Source organism: Zeugodacus cucurbitae, chromosome 4, assembly GCF_028554725.1.
Source record: "Zeugodacus cucurbitae isolate PBARC_wt_2022May chromosome 4, idZeuCucr1.2, whole genome shotgun sequence".
In the NCBI taxonomy this organism is placed as follows: Eukaryota; Metazoa; Arthropoda; class Insecta; order Diptera; family Tephritidae; genus Zeugodacus; species Zeugodacus cucurbitae.
The window spans coordinates 18,123,616-18,148,756 of record NC_071669.1 but is presented as its reverse complement, the minus strand read 5'-3'; the positions used below and the strand labels follow the sequence as shown (position 1 = coordinate 18,148,756).

Below are 25,141 nucleotides of genomic sequence, written 5' to 3'. Positions count from 1 at the left end.
GTGTGGTGGGGTACATAAGACAACCGACTGCAGAATGTTTGATTAATATAGCTTCCACTTCCCCAAAAAAATTACATCGAACTATGCCCCCTCCTAGTTCGCTCCTTTACTTTATTTATGGCTTCGTTATGACACCTAATAGGTTTTCGGTTGTCGTCATTTTGTAGGCGTGGCAATGGTTGGAATTCGCCCAGGGTGCCAAGGAATAAGTGTACCAATATCGTATCGCTTGCACGGACAAACAGGCGGACGAACAGACATCTGCATTTCGAATCCACTCGCCACTCTGATCATTTTGATATATATAACCCTATATCTAACTAATTTATTTCTGGGTGATACAAACAATCGTTATGTGAACAAAACTATAATACTCTATGCGAAATGTCGCGAAAGTATAAAAATTTCATCAGAGTTGTCACATTTAATTAATTGAATAAATCTCATAATTCGAACCAGAAACTAAGATTTTCATTTATGGTATGTGGTGTCTAGAGGTAGATATATGTATAAATATATTTCATATATTTTTGAAGGAGAGTATCTTATAAGGGTAAAGCAAGTAGGCGTGGTTATGGTTCAAAAGATGTATAATATACTAATATATATAATATAATATACAATATTTTAGTGGAAAGTGATTGGTGTTATACCTTTAAAGCATATTTCATAATTGCTCCCAATAGCTGGGACAACTAGTACAGATTATATAATTCGTCACATATGTACACGTATATTTAGATTCTGTCACATTGAACACACACACATATACTATCTACAATATGCATTTATGACATGCATTTATGACTGCTCCTGCTGCCGCTGCTGTCATTCCAACCAAAGAATGCTCTCACTATTAAATGCCCTACTTTCACAATAACTCAGAATGACCAAAATAGCCTTGGCTTGAATTGTTGAGCTGCTTTGGAAAGTTGATTGGACTGTTGGACACACTTTGTGCCAAAGTAAATTTGCGCCAACACACACACACCTATTTACAAAGGCCACACAACAATATATATATATATCTATACTCGTACATATGTATGTATGTATGTATATAAGTGCATATAAATAGATAATATGTATATATATATATATACCTAATGATGCATAGTTGACTTGCTTGCCGATTGCCGCCACTATGCTTTGTTTGCCCTTAATGTTGCTGTTGTTGTTGGTAAAAAGGTTTCTTCTTTGATCGTTAGTTGGTTGGCTGATGCGGTCACTTGGTTCGTTAGCTTACTGAATGACTAGTGTTGGTTGGCAGTAATGCCTAAGCAACGCTTGCCAAGCCACTACACTACACCACACCATCATCAGCATCACCTTCCCCCACCTGTTGTTGTTCTGCGTTGGCAAATGTTGTTTATTGCCTGCAGTCTACGCCAGGGCGTATACGCAACGCCTGCTCAAGTGTCACTTTCGTTCTTAATTTGTTTGGTCGCTTGGCGCCAATGTGGCTGCCAGCACACCAGATACATATATATATATAGATACATAAATATATATATATATAGTGAGTGCATTGGTTGGTCGATTGCCTTATCAGCTAGCACATACATACATACACACAGACAGAGAAACTCAATCGCATACAATGCTTATTGCATATTTCTCATGTGTGTATTTTTTATTTGTCTCCTCGCAAATGATGACAACATTAGAAATGCAACAAAAAAAAATTTACAACAAAAACATTAACAAAAACAACAACAATTTGTGCAATTAAGTTGGCGTCATGTCGCAATGCAATGAACTCTGAAGGTTCGCCTTCGTTTCGCAGCGCATTTTACAGGGCTCGCTCTCTCTCAAACATACACACACACACACATACATCTATTACATTATAATATAGTACAGTTATTCACATATACATATATATATTTACACATTATTATTATTTATTGCACGCATGCATGTATGTAGTGTAGCGAAGCGAAGTGAAATGAATTGAAATGCGCATAATGGCAATCAGCTGTCAGCAAATTAAATATTTGTGCCAGACAATTGGATATGCGAGTGAGTGGAATGCCACTTCTAATGCAAATCTGAGGCGCTTATAGGAGCTGAGTGCGAGAAAAAAATTGCATATAATGGATTAGTATACACCCATGAGTGTGCGCAAATAACTGCTCTAATGTGTGTTAAATAAATATTTGCAGTGGCCTTGCTGGGTCTCTTGGGTTGGCTGTACTGTGGCGCCATGCAAACTCGAATTAATTTGCTTAATGAAAAAAATAATATTTTTATTTTAAACTAATCATGTGTACTGATATTTCAAACCAGGTTATAGCAAACTTGCTTGCTGGCAAATTAGTCAAAAAACAGGAACCAACCCATACTTCTCACTTCTCATTTGAAGGCAAGTAGAACTCTCTTATATAAAATATGTATCGACTACACAATGTAAGCTCCTTTTTGATATGACTTTGACGATTATCCGATTCCAATTGAGATCTAAAAATATACTATGTATTGACTTTACATTCATGCATTGCATGTTCGATCCTACAACCGAGTGTTTTATTCCAAGCACTTTAAACCGGATCATCCCATTTGTCATATACAGTACTTTTCGCTTAATTGCACATCAAAATTTGCACAAATTTTCGTTCAATTAACCGCGGAATCAATTAACAGATACTCGCTTAATTGAACAATTTGTTCAATTAAAAGAATCTCGTTTAAATGAACAGGTTGTTCAATTACAGGAATCACGCTTATTTGGACCACCTGGTGAATTAAGGGATTAGGGATTAAAAATTTGAAATTTTCTTGTCTTATTATATAGTACAATATTAAAATATTATACAAAATGATGTAGTAGATACGATTAAAATTTCAAGAGATAGAAGGAAAATCCTACCATCAGACCACGTCAGTATGAATGTAAAACTTTAATCGGGTTTATCTCAAATTTTGAAGTCAGTGGACATGATTTCTTGAAAAGTTAAGAAGCGATTCTGTTGAAAACATCTTTATTACAACTATTTTTTGAGTCAGTATTGGGCTCAAATTTGGCCACACGACCCTATTTTTGGTCACTTCATGGAAGATGAGGTACCAACGGCTGAGCTTTCGGAATTTGTAAATATAAATTTCACAACATGTACATATCTTTAATATGCTGAATAAAATATTAGGTTGTATCTTCCTGTATTTGACAACCTGATATATGATTATATACATTAACAAAAAATTGTAAATATACTCATGTTTTCAACCTCTGAAGCCCAGATAATCCCTTAAAGTTTTGCACTTAAAGTTTTTCAAATATTTCAATATTTTTTAGCCTTAAGGCGTTATATACAGTTAGAATTTTCAAAAAATCGATTTTTTTTATTTCATTTTCTTAATGTACATATATTTAAGAATAAACACAGAAAATTTCATATCGTTCCGGTGAATATTTTCAAAGTTACAAGCAAATGAAAAATTTGAAAAGGCGTTTCAGAGTGCTTGGAAGTAAAAGGTCCAAATTTTAAACGCGTTTTTCTCAAAATGGTGTTTTCAAAGTCGGTGACCAGCATTACTCGAAAACGGCTAGACAGATTAGTCTCAAATTTTAACACGACCTTCTTAAATATATTTTTTAGTAATTAATCGTAGATTTTTTCTCTCCGATAAATATTTTTTTTTATAAACAATTTAAGGCCGAAATTTCGGTGAAAAATCGATTTTTTTTTTGAGAAACCGCCATTTTGTCAAAAAATTTTATTTTGCTTATTCCTTCGATTAATTACTAGATTTAACATTATTTTAACGAAATCTGTTTGGTTTTTTAATTTCGGATGATCCAGTTCCGAGATATAGTGGTCACCGCAAAACGTCTTTTTTGAGAGGAGCTCCTGGAGATCAGCTGTAGCTCTTTTTCAAATAAATATTTTTACTAGTACTAAGTCTTAAAATACAGTTGAAAGATACCATAATATGTGTATAAATTTTTGGATCAATAAATTAAAAAGTTTTCTCAGAAAAAATTCTGGAAATTTCACTTTTTTTCGGCCGTCTAACTGTATATAACCCCTTAAAGGAAAAAATTCAATAACTATATTATGTACTATGTAATCTATTATCTATTAATATACATACATATATATATTTCTTTTTCAAATTTATTTTTAAACAACTAAGGAAGGGTGTAAGTTCGGGTGTAACCGAACATTTTATACTCTCGCAATTTATTTATTTAACTATATTAATATAATACACAATTTGATCCACATATTCGTCATATATAGTGCATAAAGTCCATTGAAAGTTGGAAACCATAATATTAGGTTAGAAGCACCGAGGCCCTCGTGTTCGATATATGGGGCCTTAAAAACCTATGGTCCGATTTCGGCGATTTTTAGAATGGGGCTGCCACACTATAAACATAGTATTTGTGCAAAGTTCTGCACCGATATCTTCACTAGTGCTTACTTTATATATTGTATAGTAAACGATTCAGATTGTCTTCAAAGTTCTGGTATATAGGAAGTAGGCGTGGTTGTAAAGCGATTTGGCCTATTTTCACAACATATCATTGTGATGTAAGGAAACTATTACAAACCAAGTTTCATTGAAATCGGTCGAGTAGTTCCTGAGATATGGTTTTTGACCCATAAGTGGGCGACGCCACGCCCATTTTCCATTTTGTAACAAAATCTGAGTGCAGCTTTCATCTGCCATTTCTTCTGTGAAATTTAGTGATTCTTTAGTGATTCTGGCGTTTTTCGTTAGTGAGTTAACCCACTTTTAGTAGCTTTCAACATAACCTTTGTATGGGAGATGGGCGTGGTTACAATAGGAATTTCTCCATTTTTGGACTGTATAAGGTAATACCTAAAATAAACGACTCTAGAAAGTTTTTACATACATCCGAGAAAATTTACATGTGCCCGATAACACCGTTCAATTACACGGGGAAACCAATTAACTATAGGGTCAATTAAACTCTATACAGAGCCAAGTCTCAAACATAGTACGGTTCATAGAACAACTTTTACTTTTACTTTACACAATGTTTATCATAAAGAAGACCATAGACAAACTTTAGAATAATAGAGTCTCACAACACCTTACTGATCTCTCTTACTTTATATGACGTAATTCATAAGTTATTTTACATATAAAAGTAAGCAGATGTGTAGAGAATTCGAAAAAACATAGAATACCTAGTTCAAAGTGAAAGTATCTTGTAAAATGGAAATATTTGAACTATTGCTTAACATAAGTAATTGAATTCGATTATAAATACTTCTGATAACATTCCATAACATGAATAATTGAAATCTATTGTACAAACTTAAGTCGAGTTAAGCTATTTTAGCAACTTGAAAAATGGCTGTGTATTGAATTAAATGTGGCTTGAAGTTGAAAGAATGATATTTTATTACAGTCCAAGCATGGAATATTTCATTGCAAATTCTAGTCGAAATAACGACATATGGACACCAATCAGCTGTATAACAGATAAATGCTTACAAAGCCGATGCGGTTCATTTGCGCTTCAACGCTACAGATTAAGCAATATATGTATATAATCTACATATGGGCTGTATATGTTAATCTTAAAATGTTTTGTTATTATGTATATAAAGAATTCTCTAAGCTGATTTATTTTAAAATACTCTCGCTTATCATTTTTGTTTATCGCTCGAATCGTGAGACATATATATTAATGTTGTTTGCCTATAAATAATATCACTCAGCTGTTCATACTCGATTTGCATTGTATAATTGAATATTCATTTAGCTACAATCTCTCAAGCAAGTGAGTCAATTGTGGAAAATATTGTAAAATAGTAAAAGCAATTCTCGAACAGTGAATTGTGACGAATAGAACAAACAACTGGTATAACGAGGCAGAATAGTACGTGATGTTCAGAATAAACCATTCTCAAAATAAGAAAAAATAACCATAAATGTGTTAAAAGATGTGGTAGCCACCAAATTCTAATTTATTTTCCTTGGTTAGGGGCGTAACTTTCTTAAGCTAGTTAGTTTGTTTGGCGCGGTTCGAGAGTTGAATGTATAGTTCAATAAGTCTTAGTAAAGATATATAATAGAAGAAAAAATAAAGTTTAAACGCTGACCTTATCGCTGATACTGGCAAGCAAGAAAGACCGAATTATATTTATAAAGCACCGTGAAACCCTTAAGATTACTCTATAGAATATGTCGCAATTTTTTGCAATGAAGAAATTCGTCTTAATAGTGTTATTTGACTATACAAACTTCCACAAAGAAGCTTAGAAAGCTATCTGGTGTGCGCAAACCATTTATCTTGTAGAAGGAGTCGTAAGAACTGTGTTCACTGTAGGTTGCCTATTTTATTATTTGTCTAACACCCTAGTGTGTTTTCATGTCCAACATGATTGAGCTTGTCTCCGAAATTGGCTTAGCTGACAGCTCTTAAGTGTTGGGCTTAACCCATATTCGGCCGCTGGTCGATTTTTCGACCATCAACTTTGGAGGTCCATATTTCTGAAGCTAAGTGCTATTTTCATGATTTGTTTTCAGAAAAATTAAATTCTGAATTTTATTAAAACATAAAGGATAGTTTTTTTCAGTTAAAAAATAAAATGAAAAATTTGGTAGAATCATAAAAAAATTAATTTTTTAAAGTGTTTTTGTTTAATTTAAAAAAATTGGGAAAACAAAAAAAAATTGTTTTTATTTTTAATTGTATACGAAGACAAGAGATCAACTTTTAACAATCAAAAAAAACTCACCTCAATATTACAAGTTTTTTAACTTTTAAAACTACATACTCTTTGGTGGTCGAAAAATCGACCACTGGCCAGAAATCGTCAAGTAGGACAAAATTTTTTCAAGCATGATTTTTGTTATTATTAAGTAAAAGGCAAGTATATATCTTCAAAATATCAAATATTTAATGGCCCTCGCTTTAGTTTTTTCGGATTTTATACTTTTATCGTTTTAAGTCTGGCATCACATGTCCGCATATAACCTTTTCGTCTCATAGGCAGGCTCTAAATCTCCGTATGATATTTTCTCGTTGTATTTTGATAAATTAATAATTGCAGAGATAACACATTTCACAAACGAATACGCGAATCAACACAATGCTGGCACTAACGTCACGCCAGTGGAAATACGTAGGTTCATTGGTATTTTGAACATTTCGGGGTATCACACCTTGCCTCATATTGACCATTATTGGTCTGTTCGGCCCGACATGGGAATTCCAATTGTAAAACAAGCGTTGAGTCGTAATCGGTTTAAAATAATAAAACGGTTCTTACATCTCGCTGATAACACCGATTTAAATACAGTAGATCGTTTTGCCAAGGTTCTCCGACTTATTGATGCTCTCAATAAAAAATGTATGCAGTTGGGAGTTTTAAGCCATATTCTTTCCGTAGACGAACAGATGATTCCATACTTTGGTCGACACTCATGCAAAATGTTTATCGATTCGTTTTGAATTTAAGTCGTGGTGCTTATGTTCAGAAAGTGGATATTTATTTTCTAGTATACTATATGGGGGTGCAGCAACCCCTCACGATAAGAATATCGGTCTAGGAGCACAAACTGTTTTAGATTTGCTTGCTAACGTAACTGACCCCGACTGCCATATTATTTTCTTTGACAATTTTTTTCCATCCTATCATCTTATGTGCCTATTGAATGAGCATCGATTTTTTGCAACCGGTACTATACGTGAAAATAGGATGGCAAAATCGCCCTTGAGGATTTTAAAAAAAGAGAAACGCGGGGCATTTGACCAGCTACTCAATGGAAAACAAGAAATATTGACTGTACGGTGGAACGATAACGCTGTCGTCAATGTTATTACTAATAACTCCACAACCGAACCAATGGTATATGCTAAAAGATATTGTCTGAAGCAGAAGAAAACAATCACCATTCCACAGCCCAAAGTAATACAAGAATATAATCACGGTATGGGTGCAGTGGATCTTCATGACAAGGCTGTGGCCAACTATCGGATATGTATACGAGGAAAAAAATTGTGGTGGTCAATATGGATTAATTCTCTTGGTAACGCAATAGTCAATGCATGGAAGTTGCGTTGTATGTTAGCAAAATTTCAAAAGACGAAACCACTTTCAAAAATTGATTTTCGATCTGAAGTCACAAACCATTTGTTGACTTACGACAATCAGAAAGATTACGAGAATGGAGATGAAGATGAGGACTCTGGACATTCATCGAACCTCCACATGAGAAGTCTTGAAAATAAATATCGGCGCTGTAAGTTATGCAAGAAACATACTATTTTTATTTGCAAAAAGTGTAACGTGTAAGAGTGTACTAAATGTTTTGATGAATGTCATCAAAAATTTTAAATTTACGTCTGTACAATATACATGTATTATATAAAAAAAAATACATATCTTTTAAATAAAAGCAAATAATTTGAACTAAAATCATTAAATTTTCCTTAAAGAAAATAAAACAAAAAAAATATATTTTTTCATACTTGACGGTTTTTGGACAGCGGTCGATTTTTGGACCAGTCCATATCAAGAAAACGATTGGTCAAAAAAATTTTTTTTTTTGTTAATTATTCTTGATTATGATCATAAAACCACCCCTTCGAAAGGAAATTAAAAACTTAATGTGATTTCATGTAGCGGCCGAAGATGGGTTAAGCACGATTTGAGCTTTGCCTACAAGTTCAGATGGTTTGGTTGTGAATGAGCGACTTTATAATATTGAAGGGAGGAGCGTTCACATTGAGATGAACTCTTTTTTGGTTCTGATCCTATACTTTCTAGTTTACAGTAAATCTAAGGTGACTAAAGTATAGGCACGAATAGCCTGCTTCGATTTAGTTAGAATTCTGTGCCTAAAGATAGTTAGATTTCGATATAAAACGCAGCAGTTTCTTTGTCTATTCAGTACATATGATCAAATTCGACGAGTATTCCTCCTAATCTTGCATTCATTTAGAAAATATTATTTGATATATCAACTTTTCCGCAATATGAAGTTATTTATGAATAACAACTACAATAAATAATTCTAATAATAATTTTACTTTCCGCTGTTATCAGCTGTCCAAATATACGCTAATAATGAATTTCTCACAATTTTCAATTTCAGCAAACTTATAACGGAATACAGTGAGAGAAAGTTGGAAACTTGGAGATACCACACTTCCCTGTAGCGAAGGCTTATCCTCAAAACAGTGCGCTGATGAAAATTTGCCGAGTAGCAATACGAGTCTGCTAGTGTCATTGCAATTAAAAGCGTCTAATTGCGCTTAAATGAGGAACCAAACAACAATAACAACAACAAAATTAGCAACAATTTCAAAATAAGAGTTTAGAAATACAAAGTAGAAAGCAGCAAATGCAATTTAAAGTGACTAAAGCGCTGCTAAACACAACAAAGAGCGCAGAAATTACGCAAGTATAGACGAAGCAAGAAGAAGCAAAAGAAAAAGAGAGAGAGTAAAAGAAAGCAGCAGCTAGTTTGGCCGCCAGTTGAGCTGTAAAAACGGCGCTGCAGACGTGTAGACGCCATGTTGCGGCCGCAATCGTGTGGACCGGGGCCACCGTTGCCGCCACCGCCACCACCGCCGCCGCCGACGTCGCTGACACTAACGACTGCGTGCAGCCGCGTCAACAACAAGCGCCCACGTCTTGTGGGGAAATGTGTTGAAACTGTGGCACAAAAAGAGCAAAAGTCAATAGTTGGTGAGAGCGAATGGATGACCAAAGCAAAATCGAAAATCGCTACAACAACAACAACATGTTTGGAAACAACAAACGAGCGTTTGGCTGCTAATGCTGTGTCGGAGTGGACTCAAGGATTGCAGTCCACCAAAGCTGATGATGATTTTTGCATAACAACAACAGCAGCAACAACACCGGTTGATGAATGTGAAACACCAACAACAACAAATGCAAATTCAACTGTAATTATTGCGCACGCCAAGCCAAACAATAACAAAAACAATAACAATTGGTCAATTTTCAAATTACCCATGCTGCTGCTGGCAACTGCTTTGGCAACTATAACAACAACACTAACAATGGCCGTCGCAAAAACTGTCTGCGAAATAAAAACCGCTACGAAACAGCGAAAAATGGTGACCGGCAAGAAGACGGCAACAGTTGGTGGCATTGTGGAAAAAATAACAAAAGCAGCAACCACAGCAACCACAGCAACACTAACAACACCAACAACAACTAATGCAAATCATGCAAATTCGATGTGTTCAAAAACAATGGCAACCACAACAACAACACTGGCAACAACAGCGCCATCTATAAAATGGTTGCTTATGTGGCTAATGCTTTTTGGCATAATGGCCCAAGCACCGCAACATCAAGTCGCCGCCGAAAAGAGCAAACACTGTAAGTACGAATATGCAATCAATCAATCAATTCCAGTGCTTCAATATGTAGATATGTAGATAATGTGAATTTAATTTCAACCTCAGAGGAGTGAATTTAGAGTTGAACTGAAAAAGTGGAGGGAGGAAAAACTATTAATGGAGGGAAAGTCTATAAATTTTCTATATTTCTAAAACATTTCTCTTCCACCTGCGGTTCTCAGCATCTTTTTAGCCTCACATACTGTTTTTTTCTTCTATATGTGATGGAAGTTGTAGTTTTGCTTCGATGTAAGGTCTAAATCCTATCAATTCCCACCACTTAGCGATCTATGTAATGTATTTTTCATCGGTTAGACCCAGAATTAGATTTGTGGTTTATAAAAGCGGACGCTCATTAGGCGTTGAAGGATGCTGTTAAACTGTTCTTTGACGGCATTTCATAATTTAGTGGCTCTTGACTCAAAATTCGAGTTTCTTGGCGAGACTTCTATGGCTCTGACTTAAATCAGTTATAACCAATTTACGAGAAATTAGTTCCAAGACGAAGGTAGAACTAAGTATGCACGACATAAAACAACTGTATATTGTATAATATGTGTATGTGATTGGCGTTGAACCGTTTAGCCGGTTATAGCCGAATCGATGATAGCGCGCCACTCCTCTCTTTCCCTCGCAGTTCGGCGGCAGTTGGAGATCCCAAGTGTAACCAGGTCGCTCTCCACCTGGTCCTTCCAATGGAGTGGAGGCTTTCCCCTTCCTCGGCTTTCTCCGGCGGGTACTGCATCGAACACTTTCAAAGCTAGAGTGTTTTCCTCCATTCGGACAATATAATCTAGCCAGCGTAGCGTTGATTATAGTGTAGTTTGCATTAAAAGTTATATCAATATATAACTACTAACTCCAAAACAACTAGTTGTGAACTAGATAGGAACGGGATTATATAGGTGGGTAGATAAAGTGGATGTCATACGACCCACTTTCATAGGCATTTAGTAGACCCATTGTGACTCCGCCGGGGCTAGAATCCCCTTACACTACCATGTCCTCTATGGACCATTCTTGTCTTGATAAAGTTTTTCAATTCAACAAGTTTTTTATAATCCATTTAGGAAATATCGTGAAGAAAATCGTGATCGATCGTTGTCATTCTTTTCCGGCTCTTATTCAATTCAGGTCCCGTTTGTCTGCCTTTTAAGCAAGTCAGGGATTGTTTCCACCGAGACTCTGCTGTGTCTATTACATATTTGTCGATTAAATATCTACAAGTCGCTAGAGGCATGTAGCATGTCGGGAATTGTGTCTACTGAGACTCAGCCATGTCTATGACGTATTTGTGATTAAATATCTCTAAGTCGCCAGACACATGTATATTCCCTCTTTATCGCAATTTATTTGTAAAGTGGTACTTAGACTTGCTAGTTCATCATCTACAAAGTTTCCTTGAATATAACTGTGCCCTGGAACCCATTGCAGGTTTATCGTGAAATAGTTCGATAGTCCCATTAATAGCTCAAGACATTCCTTCACTATCTTCGATGAGACTCTAAGATACTTTAGTGATTTCAAGACCGGCAGGCTGTCTGTAAAAATAAATATATTTCTTGTTGTTAGCAGCCTCTCTGTTAGAGCGAGCAGGCCTTCTTTGTTTGTAGTAATCTCTGCTTGAAAAACACTACAGTGAACTGAAAGTCAGGAGGCGATTTTGATGTCTAATTTTGTTCGTTTTTCAAGATGGGATCCAAAACTTCCAAACTTTAAATTTAGAAATAAGTTGCCATATGTAAGTAATAATTTATAGAGTTGCCATCAAGAAATATTTTAAAGAGTTACCATCAATCTCAAAATAAAATTTTTCATAAATATGCAATAAAATATGGGTAAAGTACTTTAAATTGTTGATTTAATGAATTAAGCGTAAACAAGTAAGGAAAGGCTAAGCTTAGTGCAACTGAACATTTTATACTCTCGCAATTTATTGATGTAATTTTATAAAGATAACACAATTCGACCCATATATTCTGATTAAAGTTCAATAGAATAACGAAAATCATCATAAATAGTATATCGGGACTCAGGTAATTCCTAAACCGTTTTTACCACCAAGATATAATATATCGAAGACTATACGCCCATCTAATTTTATATTATCTATAATTAGGTATATGGGATCTGGGGGAAGTTATGACCCGATTTTAACCAATTTTGGTACATAGACAAAATGTGATAAAAAAAAAAATTCAGAGGGAATGAGTTACATTAAAATATCTGAGAGATTTACCTATATTTTCGGTGAAAAATTATTCTTAGGCACCGAATTCTTCATGTTCGATATCAGGGGCCTTGAAAATCATGGTCCGATTTTGACAATTTTTTCATAAGTGATGTCACAGCTCAAATACAGTATTTGTGTAAAGTTTTATTCCGATATCTTCATTGGTTCATAATGTATATATTATAAAGTGAACGAATCAAAAGAATTCAAAAATGACTTATATAGGAAGTAGGCGTGGTTGTGAACCGATTTAGCCCATATTCCACCCGTGTCATCAGGGTGTCAAGAAAGTGTTATATACCGAATTTCATTGAAATCGATAGAGTAGTTCTTGAGATATGGTTTTTGGCCCATAAGTGGGCGACGCCACGCCCATTTTCCATTTTGTAAAAAAATCTGAGTGCAGCTTCTTATGTGAAATTTAGTGTTTCTGACGTTTTTCGTTATTGAGTTAACCCACTTCTAGTAGTTTTCAACCTAACCTTTGCATGGGAGGTGGGCGTGGTTATTATCCGATTTCTTTCATTTTTGGACTGTATGAAGAAATGGCTAAAATAAACGATTGCAGTAAGTTTGGTTTATATAGATTTTTTGGTTTGCAAGATATATACGTAAAACCTATTTGGTGGCGGGGTCACGCCCACTTTTCAAAAAAAAAATACATCCAAATGTGCCCCTCCCTAATGCGATCCTATGTTCCACATTTTGTTTTAATATCTTTATTTATGGCTTAGTTATGAAACTGTATAGGTTTTCGGTTTCCGCCATTTTGTGAGCATGGCAGTGGACCGATTTTGGCCATTTTCGAAAGCAACCTCCTCAGGGTGCCAAGGAATATGTGTTCCAAGTTTCATTAAGATATCTTAATTTTTACACAAGTTATCGCTTGCACGGACAGACGGACGGACAGACATCCGGATTTCAAATCCACTCGTCATCCTGATCATTTATATATATATAACCCCATATCTAACTCTTATATTTCTTGGTGACACAAACAACCGTTATGTGAACAAAACTATTATACTCTGTGCAACAGGTTGCGAGAGTATAAAAATAATGGAAATGGGGTTGCCAACACAACAAAAAATCATATATATACCAAAATAAAATATTATAATTCAAACAAGACTAAAAATTAATTACTCCATGATGTTGGCACCTAATTAACCCACTAATTACTAAAAAATTGTATAATTATTTGGAAATCGACCATTTCATATTCTATTTCAACATAATCTGCTTTCAAAGTCCGATATTTAGTTATATGACTACTGTTTTAACACATCACCGTGCAAAAGCTGCGGCCACCACAAGTGTAAAGAAGTCTAATAAATTAAATAATTATAAATAATATATTAATTTCAATTACAACACCGTAATTTAATGCATAAAACGGTAATTAATTGTCCAAAAAAAAAAATAAATAAAAAATTGAAAAACACAACATTTTTTCCAGCAATTAAACTAAATTATTGAATATATATTTAATTATAGCGTATATATGTATGCCTATATTTGTGCCAACAAAATGAAATTTTTTGTTTTTTATTTGCGGCATAAACCAACAGCAAGTGGTTGTAGAAAAACAAATATTATTTATTATTTGCATGCTGGCTTGATAACGGTATATTACGTGCAACACACACACACTCATGAGCTCATATATAGAGTTTGCCATTATACAATTTAAATGCAATATAAATAAAGGCAAAATATCAATTCCACTAAAAATATCAATAAAATTGCCATAAATACACGTGCAAGTGATGGCAGATTGCAGATAATCAAATTGTGTGTATTTTTATTGCTAAGTCAACCGAAATGTAACTGACCAACACACAAACAAAATCATTTCCACAGAGCCGCATCATTAAAATGGAGATATATATAGATAGGTATATCAGTGATATTTGATATCGACTCACATACATGCAACCCTGTCGGCTTTAGGCTGCGATTTGTTAACGGTAAAAAGCAGCTGTATTTTATGCTTTGCCATTTTTCTATGGAATCTCATTTAGTTCCAATGAATTTTGGCTGATAGAATATTAGTTTCGCCAACACAAAATGTGCTTCAAATTGGTTTAGCCTTCATTTCGAAAACTCATACGTCACACACAAGGGTTAAGGAAAAATAAAAAAAATACAACAAAAATTCATACAAACATATTTATTCCTGTGGCAGTTGATTTTTGTTATTCCAGGATTTTCGCCAACGCTTTTCTGCTAAATTTAGCAGAATATGCTATCAATAGCAGCTGAGTTAGAGCAAAAATATTGCAATCAAATACAAAATAAAGTTTTATCACCAATAAATGTTACTCAAACTAATATCACACTGACCAAACACGGAAATGTAGTTGTTTTGTGGCGGTGTTTTGTGGTTTAATAAAAACAAAAAAAAAAAAAAATATTTACAAACATTCACACATACAAACACCATCATATCACAAGCTCAAATACAATTATAATACGATTTAATTTTAAATACCGTTATTTGTTTCCGAGTGTTTAAATACACAATGAAAATCGCATTGGCGCAAAAGCAAAAATAAACACAAATAACGGAAATAATAGCAAGATTAAAAATAATAAAACTGTTTTCAAGTTAAACAAAATAAAATAGAAAAAAATTTAATCACGTAGTTGAATATAAAAGTTAAAATAAATAAATTCAAAATAAATAGTGACAAAATAATTAAAGACAAAAATAAATAAATAAATGAACTGAGTGCATTGAAAGTGTGTCAATCTTTGTAAATAATAAAAATTTGTACAAATAAAGGCTGAGGAAGTCTGAACTTAAACTGAGATATTATTTTAATTATTATTTTTCTGTTAAAATTCTGTTGTCAATTCATCGACTGCGACATATTTTCATGATCTCCACTTGTATAACAATAAAAAAACATAAACAAGTTATAGAAGCTTTCTCGAAGGTGAAAAATTCTAATTCAACAAATTGAGGTTAGATTAAATAAGGTTTGGAACGATATTCGTCCTACCTTACAATGTGCGGAAATTGTTCATTGTATTTATAGTAAAAATCTTGGAATGCTTCAATATCAAAGGTGAATTTTCTTCAAATAACTTACCAAAAATATTTTATCATGTTCGATAAAGGTTGGAATTCTGATAAATAACGATGTTAGGATCTTATATTTACTAATCTTATGATAAGCCAAAGAGTTGTAATGAAAATCGAAAAATATTCATATTCTAACTACATCGTATAAGACAATCGGAGCAATATACCCATACTTAAATACATACAGAACCTTATATACAGTTAATCTATAGATATCTTTTCTAACTAAGCGTTGGCAACAAGCCCAGACTTAATGGAATGCAGTTTGGAAATTGACTCAGTTAACTATTGTCAACTTATACAACAATATTAACTTTAGATAAAATATGGCTGCAACCAGCTGTTATACGTTTTCCTTGAAAAAATGGCTTCCAGTTTCATTATCTATGCAAGGATTGTGGTTTTTTTTCTTTATTTAAAGTTTTTAATAATCCTGGCCGCGCTAATATTTGCTATAGTTTGAGATCAAAGTACAATTAAGGGCTTACAATAGATCTGTTCAGATCTGTTTAACCATCCCTAGAGTATCAAAAGTAGCTAATATTCCAGTGAAATTCTTAAGTAACTGGTTTTTAGAAGGTTCAAAGAATCGGAACCTGAAAACTAATATCCAACTAAACCGGGTAGGACGTCGGTATTAACAGATTTAGGGCGTTAATGACCCTCTGCCTTTCTGAGAAAATAGTGATACCCCTATCTTGCCTTATATTGAATTAATCGTTTTATTTATCCTATGTTCAGAGCTTCTGTGTAAAACCCGTTAAATTTGTAGTATATGTCAACTAACTTTAAATTTAGCAGCCATGAAGTAAATTTTTTGGATATCATATCTTGCTTTTTTAGGATATCTTGAACCTATTGCTACAGTAAGTAACTATAGTATTCATTTATTTTGCGAAGATAACTGATTTTGGTTATGATAATGGTATGGAAAATCATGTACGTATCAGAATCGTTTATAGAGTATCAGAGTAGTTCGCAACTCTGACAATATTCTTACAAGAGAGATATTTTTTGACATAGAAAGCCAGCAAGCAAGCAGAAACTGGAAAATCGGAAAAGATTTAAGATCTTATGCTACCATGTATACAGATATTTCAACTTGATCACTTCCTGACTTTTTAAGTATAACATCATCGCTATAGAAACTGAATGTATCTGTCAGAAAATCAATCCTCTGCTTTTAGTGAAGAGCAATGCAGTAATGGTAGGTCCAGAAGGCTCCTGGTAGTATTTTCATATTGGTCATGGAGTTGATATTTGGATCACAGTTCCAAGTCAAGTCAATATATTTGAACATAGTGGGTAACAATGAGTAACTTCTGGGTCTCCGCTGGAATAATTTGATACGGTATCTTCAAAATCGGTGAAATCTAAATCTGTTGGAATGTTCGATTGACTCTGCTTATAGGACACCAATCTCCCTCCTATCAATATTATCACTTTCTTTCGTCATAACTTTTCGGTTCTAAAAAGAAGATCCTTCGAAATCCACTTTATTTTCTGATAATGCTTACATATCAAGAATCTCGAAGAGTCGAAGATTTTGAAGCATTCTGACTTCGATCAGTAATACTCGAAGATAAATAATAGAAATACTGAAAGATTACTTGTATTACCTCATACAAGCTTCATACATGTGAAAATATGTATATATATACATATATATAACCGTCAAATACTATCAGCTCCAAATAATCCAAATACCTTCAACGTTCGAATGAATCTTTATTTCGATTGTTTTCGGTTAGACACACTGTTATTATTAGACTGTGTCTTTTATTGCTATTGTTGCTATTCGAATAGGCATTATTATTCTACCACATACAAGCGCACACACAAGCGCACAAGCATAGCAACAACAACACACATGCATAAATTACCATTGATAGTGGGTCGGTCGCAGCGCACAAAAGTAGGCAACAAAAGCTGAAATAACAAATATCAACTTGGCTAGGCGCACACACAAAATTCCAAAAGCGTACGCATACATTTTGCTTTTGTTGTTGTTGTATTTTACCCTACGTACAACAACAACAACAGCGCCGAGCAAAAGGCAAACAAAGTAGCAAATTCGCATGCATTTGCACGCATTTACGACGCATGTTTACAAGGCAATTCTTCTGTGGCGTGCTGTCGGTGCTCGTCGAGGCTGATGCTGATGTTGTTGCTGAATTTTGTTCTTATTGCTGTTGTAGTATATCATACCCGTCATATGCTCGCTGCGTCGCTCGCTTTGTTTCGTTGCGTCTATGACATGCGGGCAAATTGCTGACAAGTGTGCTTTTTGTCATTTTATTGCATTGAATAAAATTGAATGGTTGGACAGTTGAATGCCAGAAATGATTCCGCACGCGAATCCGGCGGCCGTGGACCGACCAACGTGAACGATGATGAACGGAATGCCTGACAGGTTGAGTAGCGAAGAGAGAGGGAGTGAGCGAAAGAGTGAAGTGGCGGATGTTGTGCAGATAGGGGAGATGTTTGCGCGGAGACTGGCGAAAAGGTATGCTGTCATGCACACATACACACACCCGCATGCAAGTAATAAGTTTGTGTATGGCGTATAAATTTATGCTCAAATACCTTCGTTGTGTTTACTCACATATATAAAATTACAATCAAAATTTGTTTGTGTGTATGTATTAGTGTGACTTGTAGGAAATTTATTGCTTTTTGGTTGGTAATTGAATACTCAAAATTTCAACAAAAAGCTTGGTTATAATTTAAAAAAAAAATGTTTTTTAAGATACTACTGACTAGTAATGACTGGTCGCAAAGTAACTAGTTTCCGACTAGTTATTATCAAATTCATTTATTTTATTTTGCTTACGTATATTTCGAAGTGAAAAGTAAAATAATTAATTTGGCCTCAAGTGGTCCAAAACTAACTAGTTATGTACTAGTTCACGATGAGATATTTTTCAATATATTTACAAATGTAATTGAAAATAAATAAATTTTTCAGAAATATTGATTTATTATTAATTTCGTTGATGATTTTCTTAGGTTTAGATAATGCGAGCATCAATAAAAGGGTTGCCATCCAAAAAAAAGACAACCCGATTGAGTATAGCCCAAATACCTATGTGTTATTACTAATACATAACTTTATATAAAATTAGAATATGCTGTTTTCCTTAATGTTCCAATTTGTATTCTACTACTACATACATAAGTATTTCTTAATGAAACCAATTTTGTAACTAGTTATTTGTAAGTTATTTTCAATAAGTACTGCTATTCGTATTTACATACTCTCAAATTGGAAAGCATTTCTCAATTACTTTACATTTGATAACAATTTTTTAATATTTTATTACAGTATGGCAACCCTACTCAGACATATTTCAGACAAAATATCATTAGACGACGCCTACATTGTCATTTTGACTATGCTTTAAAAAATTAATTTATTGAAAAAAATTACCAAGTGGCAACCTTTCTTAAAATAATTTTCAACTGAAATAATTTTTAAATATGCTATGGCTGAACATGTCTTTATTCTATCTTCTTCAGATCATAACATCTCTCTTTCATTTTTATTATTTAATTGGTAATGACAAGTTTTTAACAGATGGCAACCTTTCTCAAAATTATTTTCAGTTATACATAACACTCGTTAAATATGTATATCAAAGGGGATATTAAAATAATAATATTTTTTTTAATAATTAAATCTTTCACAAAATTTGAAATAGGTGGCAACATTTCTCCAAATTGTTTTCATCTCAAATAGTTCATAAAAATGTAATGGTTGAAATGTTCGTATTGTAATATATTCTATAATTTGTTAATTTAATTAAACAAAAAAAGAAACGGATGGCAACCCTTCCAACGAGAGTTTATAAGCGGAAGCCCTCTAAAAATATTAAAATATATTTTAATGTTGTAATATTTTCCTCCGTTTGTTAATTTTTTGATCATAAAAATATGTTAAACAGGTGGCAAATCTTATAAAATTATTTTCTGCTCTTAACCTTGCTAATTTCTTTTATTTGATACCCAAATTGTAATAATTGTTTATTTTTAAAATATCATTGCACATAAATTTCGAAACAGCTGGCAACACTGCTAAAAAATCTTTTTTTAAATTTAAGCATTGTTAAAAAACTTCAGTTTGAAACCCATATTGTAGTGTTTATGCTCTTAATATAATTTCGAATCTCAATATCTGAACGGGTGGCAACCCTTACGATTTTTATTTAAACATTTAACATTTCAGTGTTCTCTCTGTTGTCACCCGTTTTAACTTTTGCACCTAAAACAGTTCCTCTTCAATTTTTTGAATAAAAAATATGCCGCATTTAATTTGCTCGATTTCCTACAGGGCTTTAGGCATCTATGACTATTCATATTTATCTATATACTGTGATATCACATCGCCTGCAGCCTGTCACGCTTATTGATCACGGTTCACAATTTGATGTAAATCAAAAATATTGAAATCAATTTGCTGCCCCTAACCTCTTCCGCTCCCTGCTCAGCGTAGCGCAGCGCGATTGACATGAGCGTCATAGCTCTGCGTCGTCTGTCCGTTTGCCGTTGAACCGCGTGTCATTGCAGGAATTGTGTAAATTTACAACTTTACTACAATGATGTTTGTTATTGTTTTTTTATTGGCAATTTTTTCTGGCCTTTTTTTGCATTTTTACGCTGCGGTAAATAACAGTTCACATACACACTGGATTTTTATGTGTTATTTTTATTAAAAAAGATTTATGCGTGCATACAACAAATAATTTTACGCAATTTGTTTGCCATTTTTGCCATATTTTATTTCCTTGGCATTACGTGTCACACTCACTTTATCAGTTTATCACTGTTTTATTATTTACAATACAACAATAATATGGAACAAACACTCACCCATACAAAGGTATACATCTCATGTGTTTGTGTGTGGCGTTTTAACATTTTAATTGATTTTTAATTTTATGTTAATTTTTTCCGTAGTGCCACGCATTATTCATTTTAATTATGTAATTAAATAAATAACTTCCCTGTTTTTAATGCTATGCGCGATATCTTCATAACTAGCTTTAAAAAATCGTTATAATGTAATCGTGTTTAAATCACCTTTAATTAAAATGTCTTGTGAAACTGTAAAATAAACAAATGTTGCATGCTTTTAGGCGCAACAGCGTTGTATTCGATTATTTCATACGCTCAACCTCAACATATAATCAGTTCTCAGGCGGTTTATGAAAATTGTAAATAACGGTGTATTTAGGACAAGATCTAATCTTTTTAGAACTTAATCAACTGAATATCAACACTTTCGTAAAAAGCCACTAACTCAAAAATAAAAACTTAAAAAAGCTAACAAAAAGTGTATCTTTTTAGAACTAAACGAAGTCTATGAATAAACCGTATACCATATCTAGTTCAAATTAAAAATCCTGAAAAAAAATTCTGAAAGAATCTCTTGAAGTCTACGAGTAGAAATTTTGTTGAGTTTAATAAAAAATCTTCTACGAAATCAGTACTACACCAATACGTCATTAGTGAACTTCAAGAAACCAACGCAAAATGAACGTCCTTTCTAGACCTTCGCTTTTGAGAACTGGCAGAATAAGAGAAGATTATGTATACCAATTTCCTCACAAAGAAACGTCTCCAAAATTATTAAAATATTCTTTCTGTTTTAGAGCTGAAACGAATCCGGGAAGACTATGAACCAGATGCCATCTAATTCAAAAAACTTAGACAGAAAATCGACACTAGATTCTTTAACACAAAGCTCATTGAAAACGAAACTTTCATAAGTTCAACATCATACTAAGAAGATCCAAGTCAAGGTTAGGTTAGGTTAGGTTGGTCTGGTAGGCCTGCAGGCCACGCATAGACCAGTTATGGTCCTTTGCGATACCAGAATGGAATGCCTTTATGTGTTCCCTGAGTAGTAGTCATCGTTCAGGATGCCTGCGCCTGTCGCGAATTTTAATAGTTTATGAGGCTTCACTGACGATAACTCCTCTAGCTTATCGTACTGTGGGGCCCCTAAGTACCTAAAACGCTGTCTCGCTAACGCAGGACAAACGCCCAAGAGATGCTCCACTGTTTCCTTGGTGCCCCACTCTTGACATTTTCTGCATTCCTCCCGATCTGACAGCCCCATTTTATAGGCATGTGCCGCTACAAGGCTGTGACCGGTAAGAATGCCAACCATGGTCCTACAGCTCTTTCTATCGAGCTCCAGTAGAAACCTTGTATATTTTTGATCTACCGCTTTGCACATGACCTTTGCAGTTTTACACCCCGGTAGATCCTTTCAGCGAGATATGATTCTTCTTGCCATGCACCTGTCTATGTTATCGTATAGAATGTGCATGGGTTTAGCGATGTTGATCATGTTTCCGGTTGACAGCTGTACACCACTCTTGGCAATCCCGTCTACGATTTCGTTGCCCTCGATGCCTTTATGGCCTGGCATCCAGTAGAAGTGTAGCCTCATATTTCTGGCGACCCTCACTACTGCTGCCCTGCTGTTCAGGACGCTTTTGGCCGATATGCGACACGAGGTTACTGCCTTGATTGCCACTTGGCTGTCTACGTAGATGTTAATTTTAGAGTATTGGCCTTGTGCACTGGAGGCTAACTCTGCTGCCTTCCCAATAGCAAAGACCTCTGCTTGAAATATACCGCAGTGGTTCGGCAGTTTGAACGGTTGTTTTATGCCTAATTCCGGAAAGTATATTCCTGCACCTACTCCCTCATCCATTTTAGAGCCATCCGTATAGATATTTAAGGTGTTGCGTGTAGTTACGGTGCCCTTGCGCCAACCATCCTTTTCCATGTTTACCATGAAACGTCTTTCCCAGTTGTAGAATGGAGATCCAAGTCAAATTCAAGAAACTTCTTAAAATAATGCTCTAAACTATTTTGGAAGTTATATGTTTCGTAACATATTGTGGTTACCAAACTAAAAAGAAAACTTGTCCAATCTACACCTTACTATAGAGTCCATAGTTTTTGAAAGAAACCTTAACATTGAAAGAGAAAAATACTTTAAGAAGACATCACTAACATTGATTAGTAAAATCTACTTTATCCTTCGACTCATTAACAGCAGCAATCTATACCAACTGACTACCAAGTCATCCCCTTAAGCCTCAAATCTTCATCTTTTTCGTGATCTTTTATAATACTATTGACCTGAAAGAAGTCGTTCCACAAATCGCTTGCCAATAACTGATAAACGATGTAAAAATATATTAAGAGAAAGAACAACCATTTTGCAGGACCTCGACTACTCCAATCCTAGCTTCCGACTAATATCAAATAATGAGCATTTTCTGAGCAAAGTATAATTACGGCTGTGAGATAATTTGACGAGATTTGATGCCCGTTGGTAGAGTGAACGTAGTAGACCTTGATAATCACTGAAGGTACAGCCCTCAACAGCCCTGATTATTGAGTCATTATAAGGAGTTAATGAGAGTTTTGAGGAATCCGAAAATATCACTGTGAAGTACTTCAAAAAATTCTTCGTGTCTGCATATTTAATTTCTTTTTCAATTTCCATTTCAACTTCACTATATTTATCTTCATATATTTTTCGCACCTGAATGTGGTATCTCTTCAACCGACTCTTCAACGATTTTGATTCTGAGATTATTTGTGCACACTCTTCTATGGTATATTGAAGTTGCCACATTTCACATGTCATTTGCCACTATATGCCACACCAAGTACTTGAAAGCGGTTTCACTAGTACCTTACTTATTTCTTACTTTTACATTTAAAGTATTTAAATATATGTACGATGTATGTATGTTGTAGTACTTTAAAGTTCTGACCGCTTACTTGTAACTTCCCAACGAACAATTTGGTTGTGCATTTTTTTTACAACCACCACAAAGTAGTTGTCGAAATTCCAGTACTTAATATTTTTATTACGTCATACTTTTACTATATGTACATGCACTCACTCACACTGCTGAATTACACAAAAGCCCTGCTAGGAAATGAACAACAAGTCGGTCGAATTTATATATCGGAACTAGGATGAATTTACTGAAGTTTATTTACAATAACTTCGTTTCACTTCGTCGGTTAACGAGCGATATACGACTTCGTATTAGTTCTGGATTATTGAAAATGTATACAGAGGTTTACAATGAGCACTTCATAAGATGCGTGGTTCAACTGAAAACTATTCAAGGTCCAAGGAAAGGGTAAAGCTGATGGTATTCCAAGTTTGTGTGCTTGAAATAAACTAGAGCTGGGCACTCGGAGAGGCATTTTTAGAGTGATAAACTCGGAAAATATTTTCGTATTGGATACACCTTGCAGCTGATCAGATACCTACTAAAGTAGCGTTTTATGATCTTGGCTGCCATGCGATGGCCCGACTTCGGTTTTCGCACCGCCTTTGTGATGGACGGTTCCGTCACCACCGGCAGAGTTCCTCCCGCGACACAGTTTGTTTTGAAATTGTTTTCGACTTACCCGCATAATGCCCATTTTGCCCCCAATCAGAGCTGCTATCCACCTTCCGGAAAGAAGACGCCTCTAATGGTCCCAAGGTTATCTCTGTTAAGAGATCAAAGGGAGAGTTGACGCGCGCCTTAATGAGGAAGTACATTCAGAGACTGCCAGCGCAATGAAGGAGTCTTCTTAATTGTAATGATTACGAATAAAACGTACTCATCGGCCTGCCAGGGTATTAACGGACGGAGAAAGTCTTGGGTTTAAGCCATTTCTAAAGGGTTTCGCCCCTGCATACTCTGGTGTCGAAATACCTTGACCACTAGCTCAGGCTTCAACCAAATCCCAAACTAATTTCAGGGATCCGTGAAAGCCGCGGATCAGTTAGCGTAACCCAGAAAGGACCGTGAGGAGGCGACCCGCCATACATCGCCTGATGGTAGATGATAGGCCTCTCAAATATAATTTTTACTCCTTGATCTGTTAGAAGTAAATTCATGTAAATTCATTCATACATGAATTTATTTAGTAAAGTTTAATATCAAGGAATAAAGTCTGACTTTCTCGAAATAAGGAACATCAGAAAAAGGATATAGCCTTCCTGCTTCTTCCGGTGCACAGAACCCAATTTCCGTAGCTTTGGATATCAATACGGATTCCTTCCTATTCGTACCTCATTTGGGCTTATATAGAAAGCAACTTGACTAATCATGTTTCATTGTCAAATCAATTTCCTACAGGGTGTGTGAGAGTAACTACGAAATACTTTGTATTCGTGAGTGCTGGAGAGCATTTGCAAAGTTGCAACAAATAAATGCTCGACCAATAAAGTCGAAGTATGTGCGTGTGTTGTTATTGTTGTTGCCGAAATATTAACACTGAAAATTGTAGGAGGCGAATGAAATGCGAAGAAGCAGGAATAAATTGTACATTATAACATTTACAGTTATTGACATGAAGTGCATGTGTGTTTGTATGAGCGCTTATAATTTGATATTCGCACAATTTTTTTCTCCAGCTT

At 34.6% G+C, this 25,141-nt stretch overlaps 1 protein-coding gene across 3 annotated transcripts in view; it reads left to right on the top strand.

The window, feature by feature from the left end:
* LOC105216094 (uncharacterized) overlaps positions 1-25,141 on the top strand; it is a 217,655-nt gene that overhangs the window by 66,231 nt on the left and 126,283 nt on the right. The window contains exons 1-2 of one of the 3 annotated variants that reach the window (XM_054230237.1): positions 5,846-5,860; positions 9,085-10,343. In XM_054230237.1, the coding sequence (XP_054086212.1) occupies positions 9,506-10,343 (838 nt within the window). In that variant the 5' untranslated portion in view covers positions 5,846-5,860; positions 9,085-9,505. Of the gene's footprint in view, positions 1-5,845; positions 5,861-7,468; positions 8,230-9,084; positions 10,344-25,141 lie in introns of those variants that run through there. The other 2 variants (XM_011190378.3, XM_011190388.3) reach the window with 2 other exon arrangements.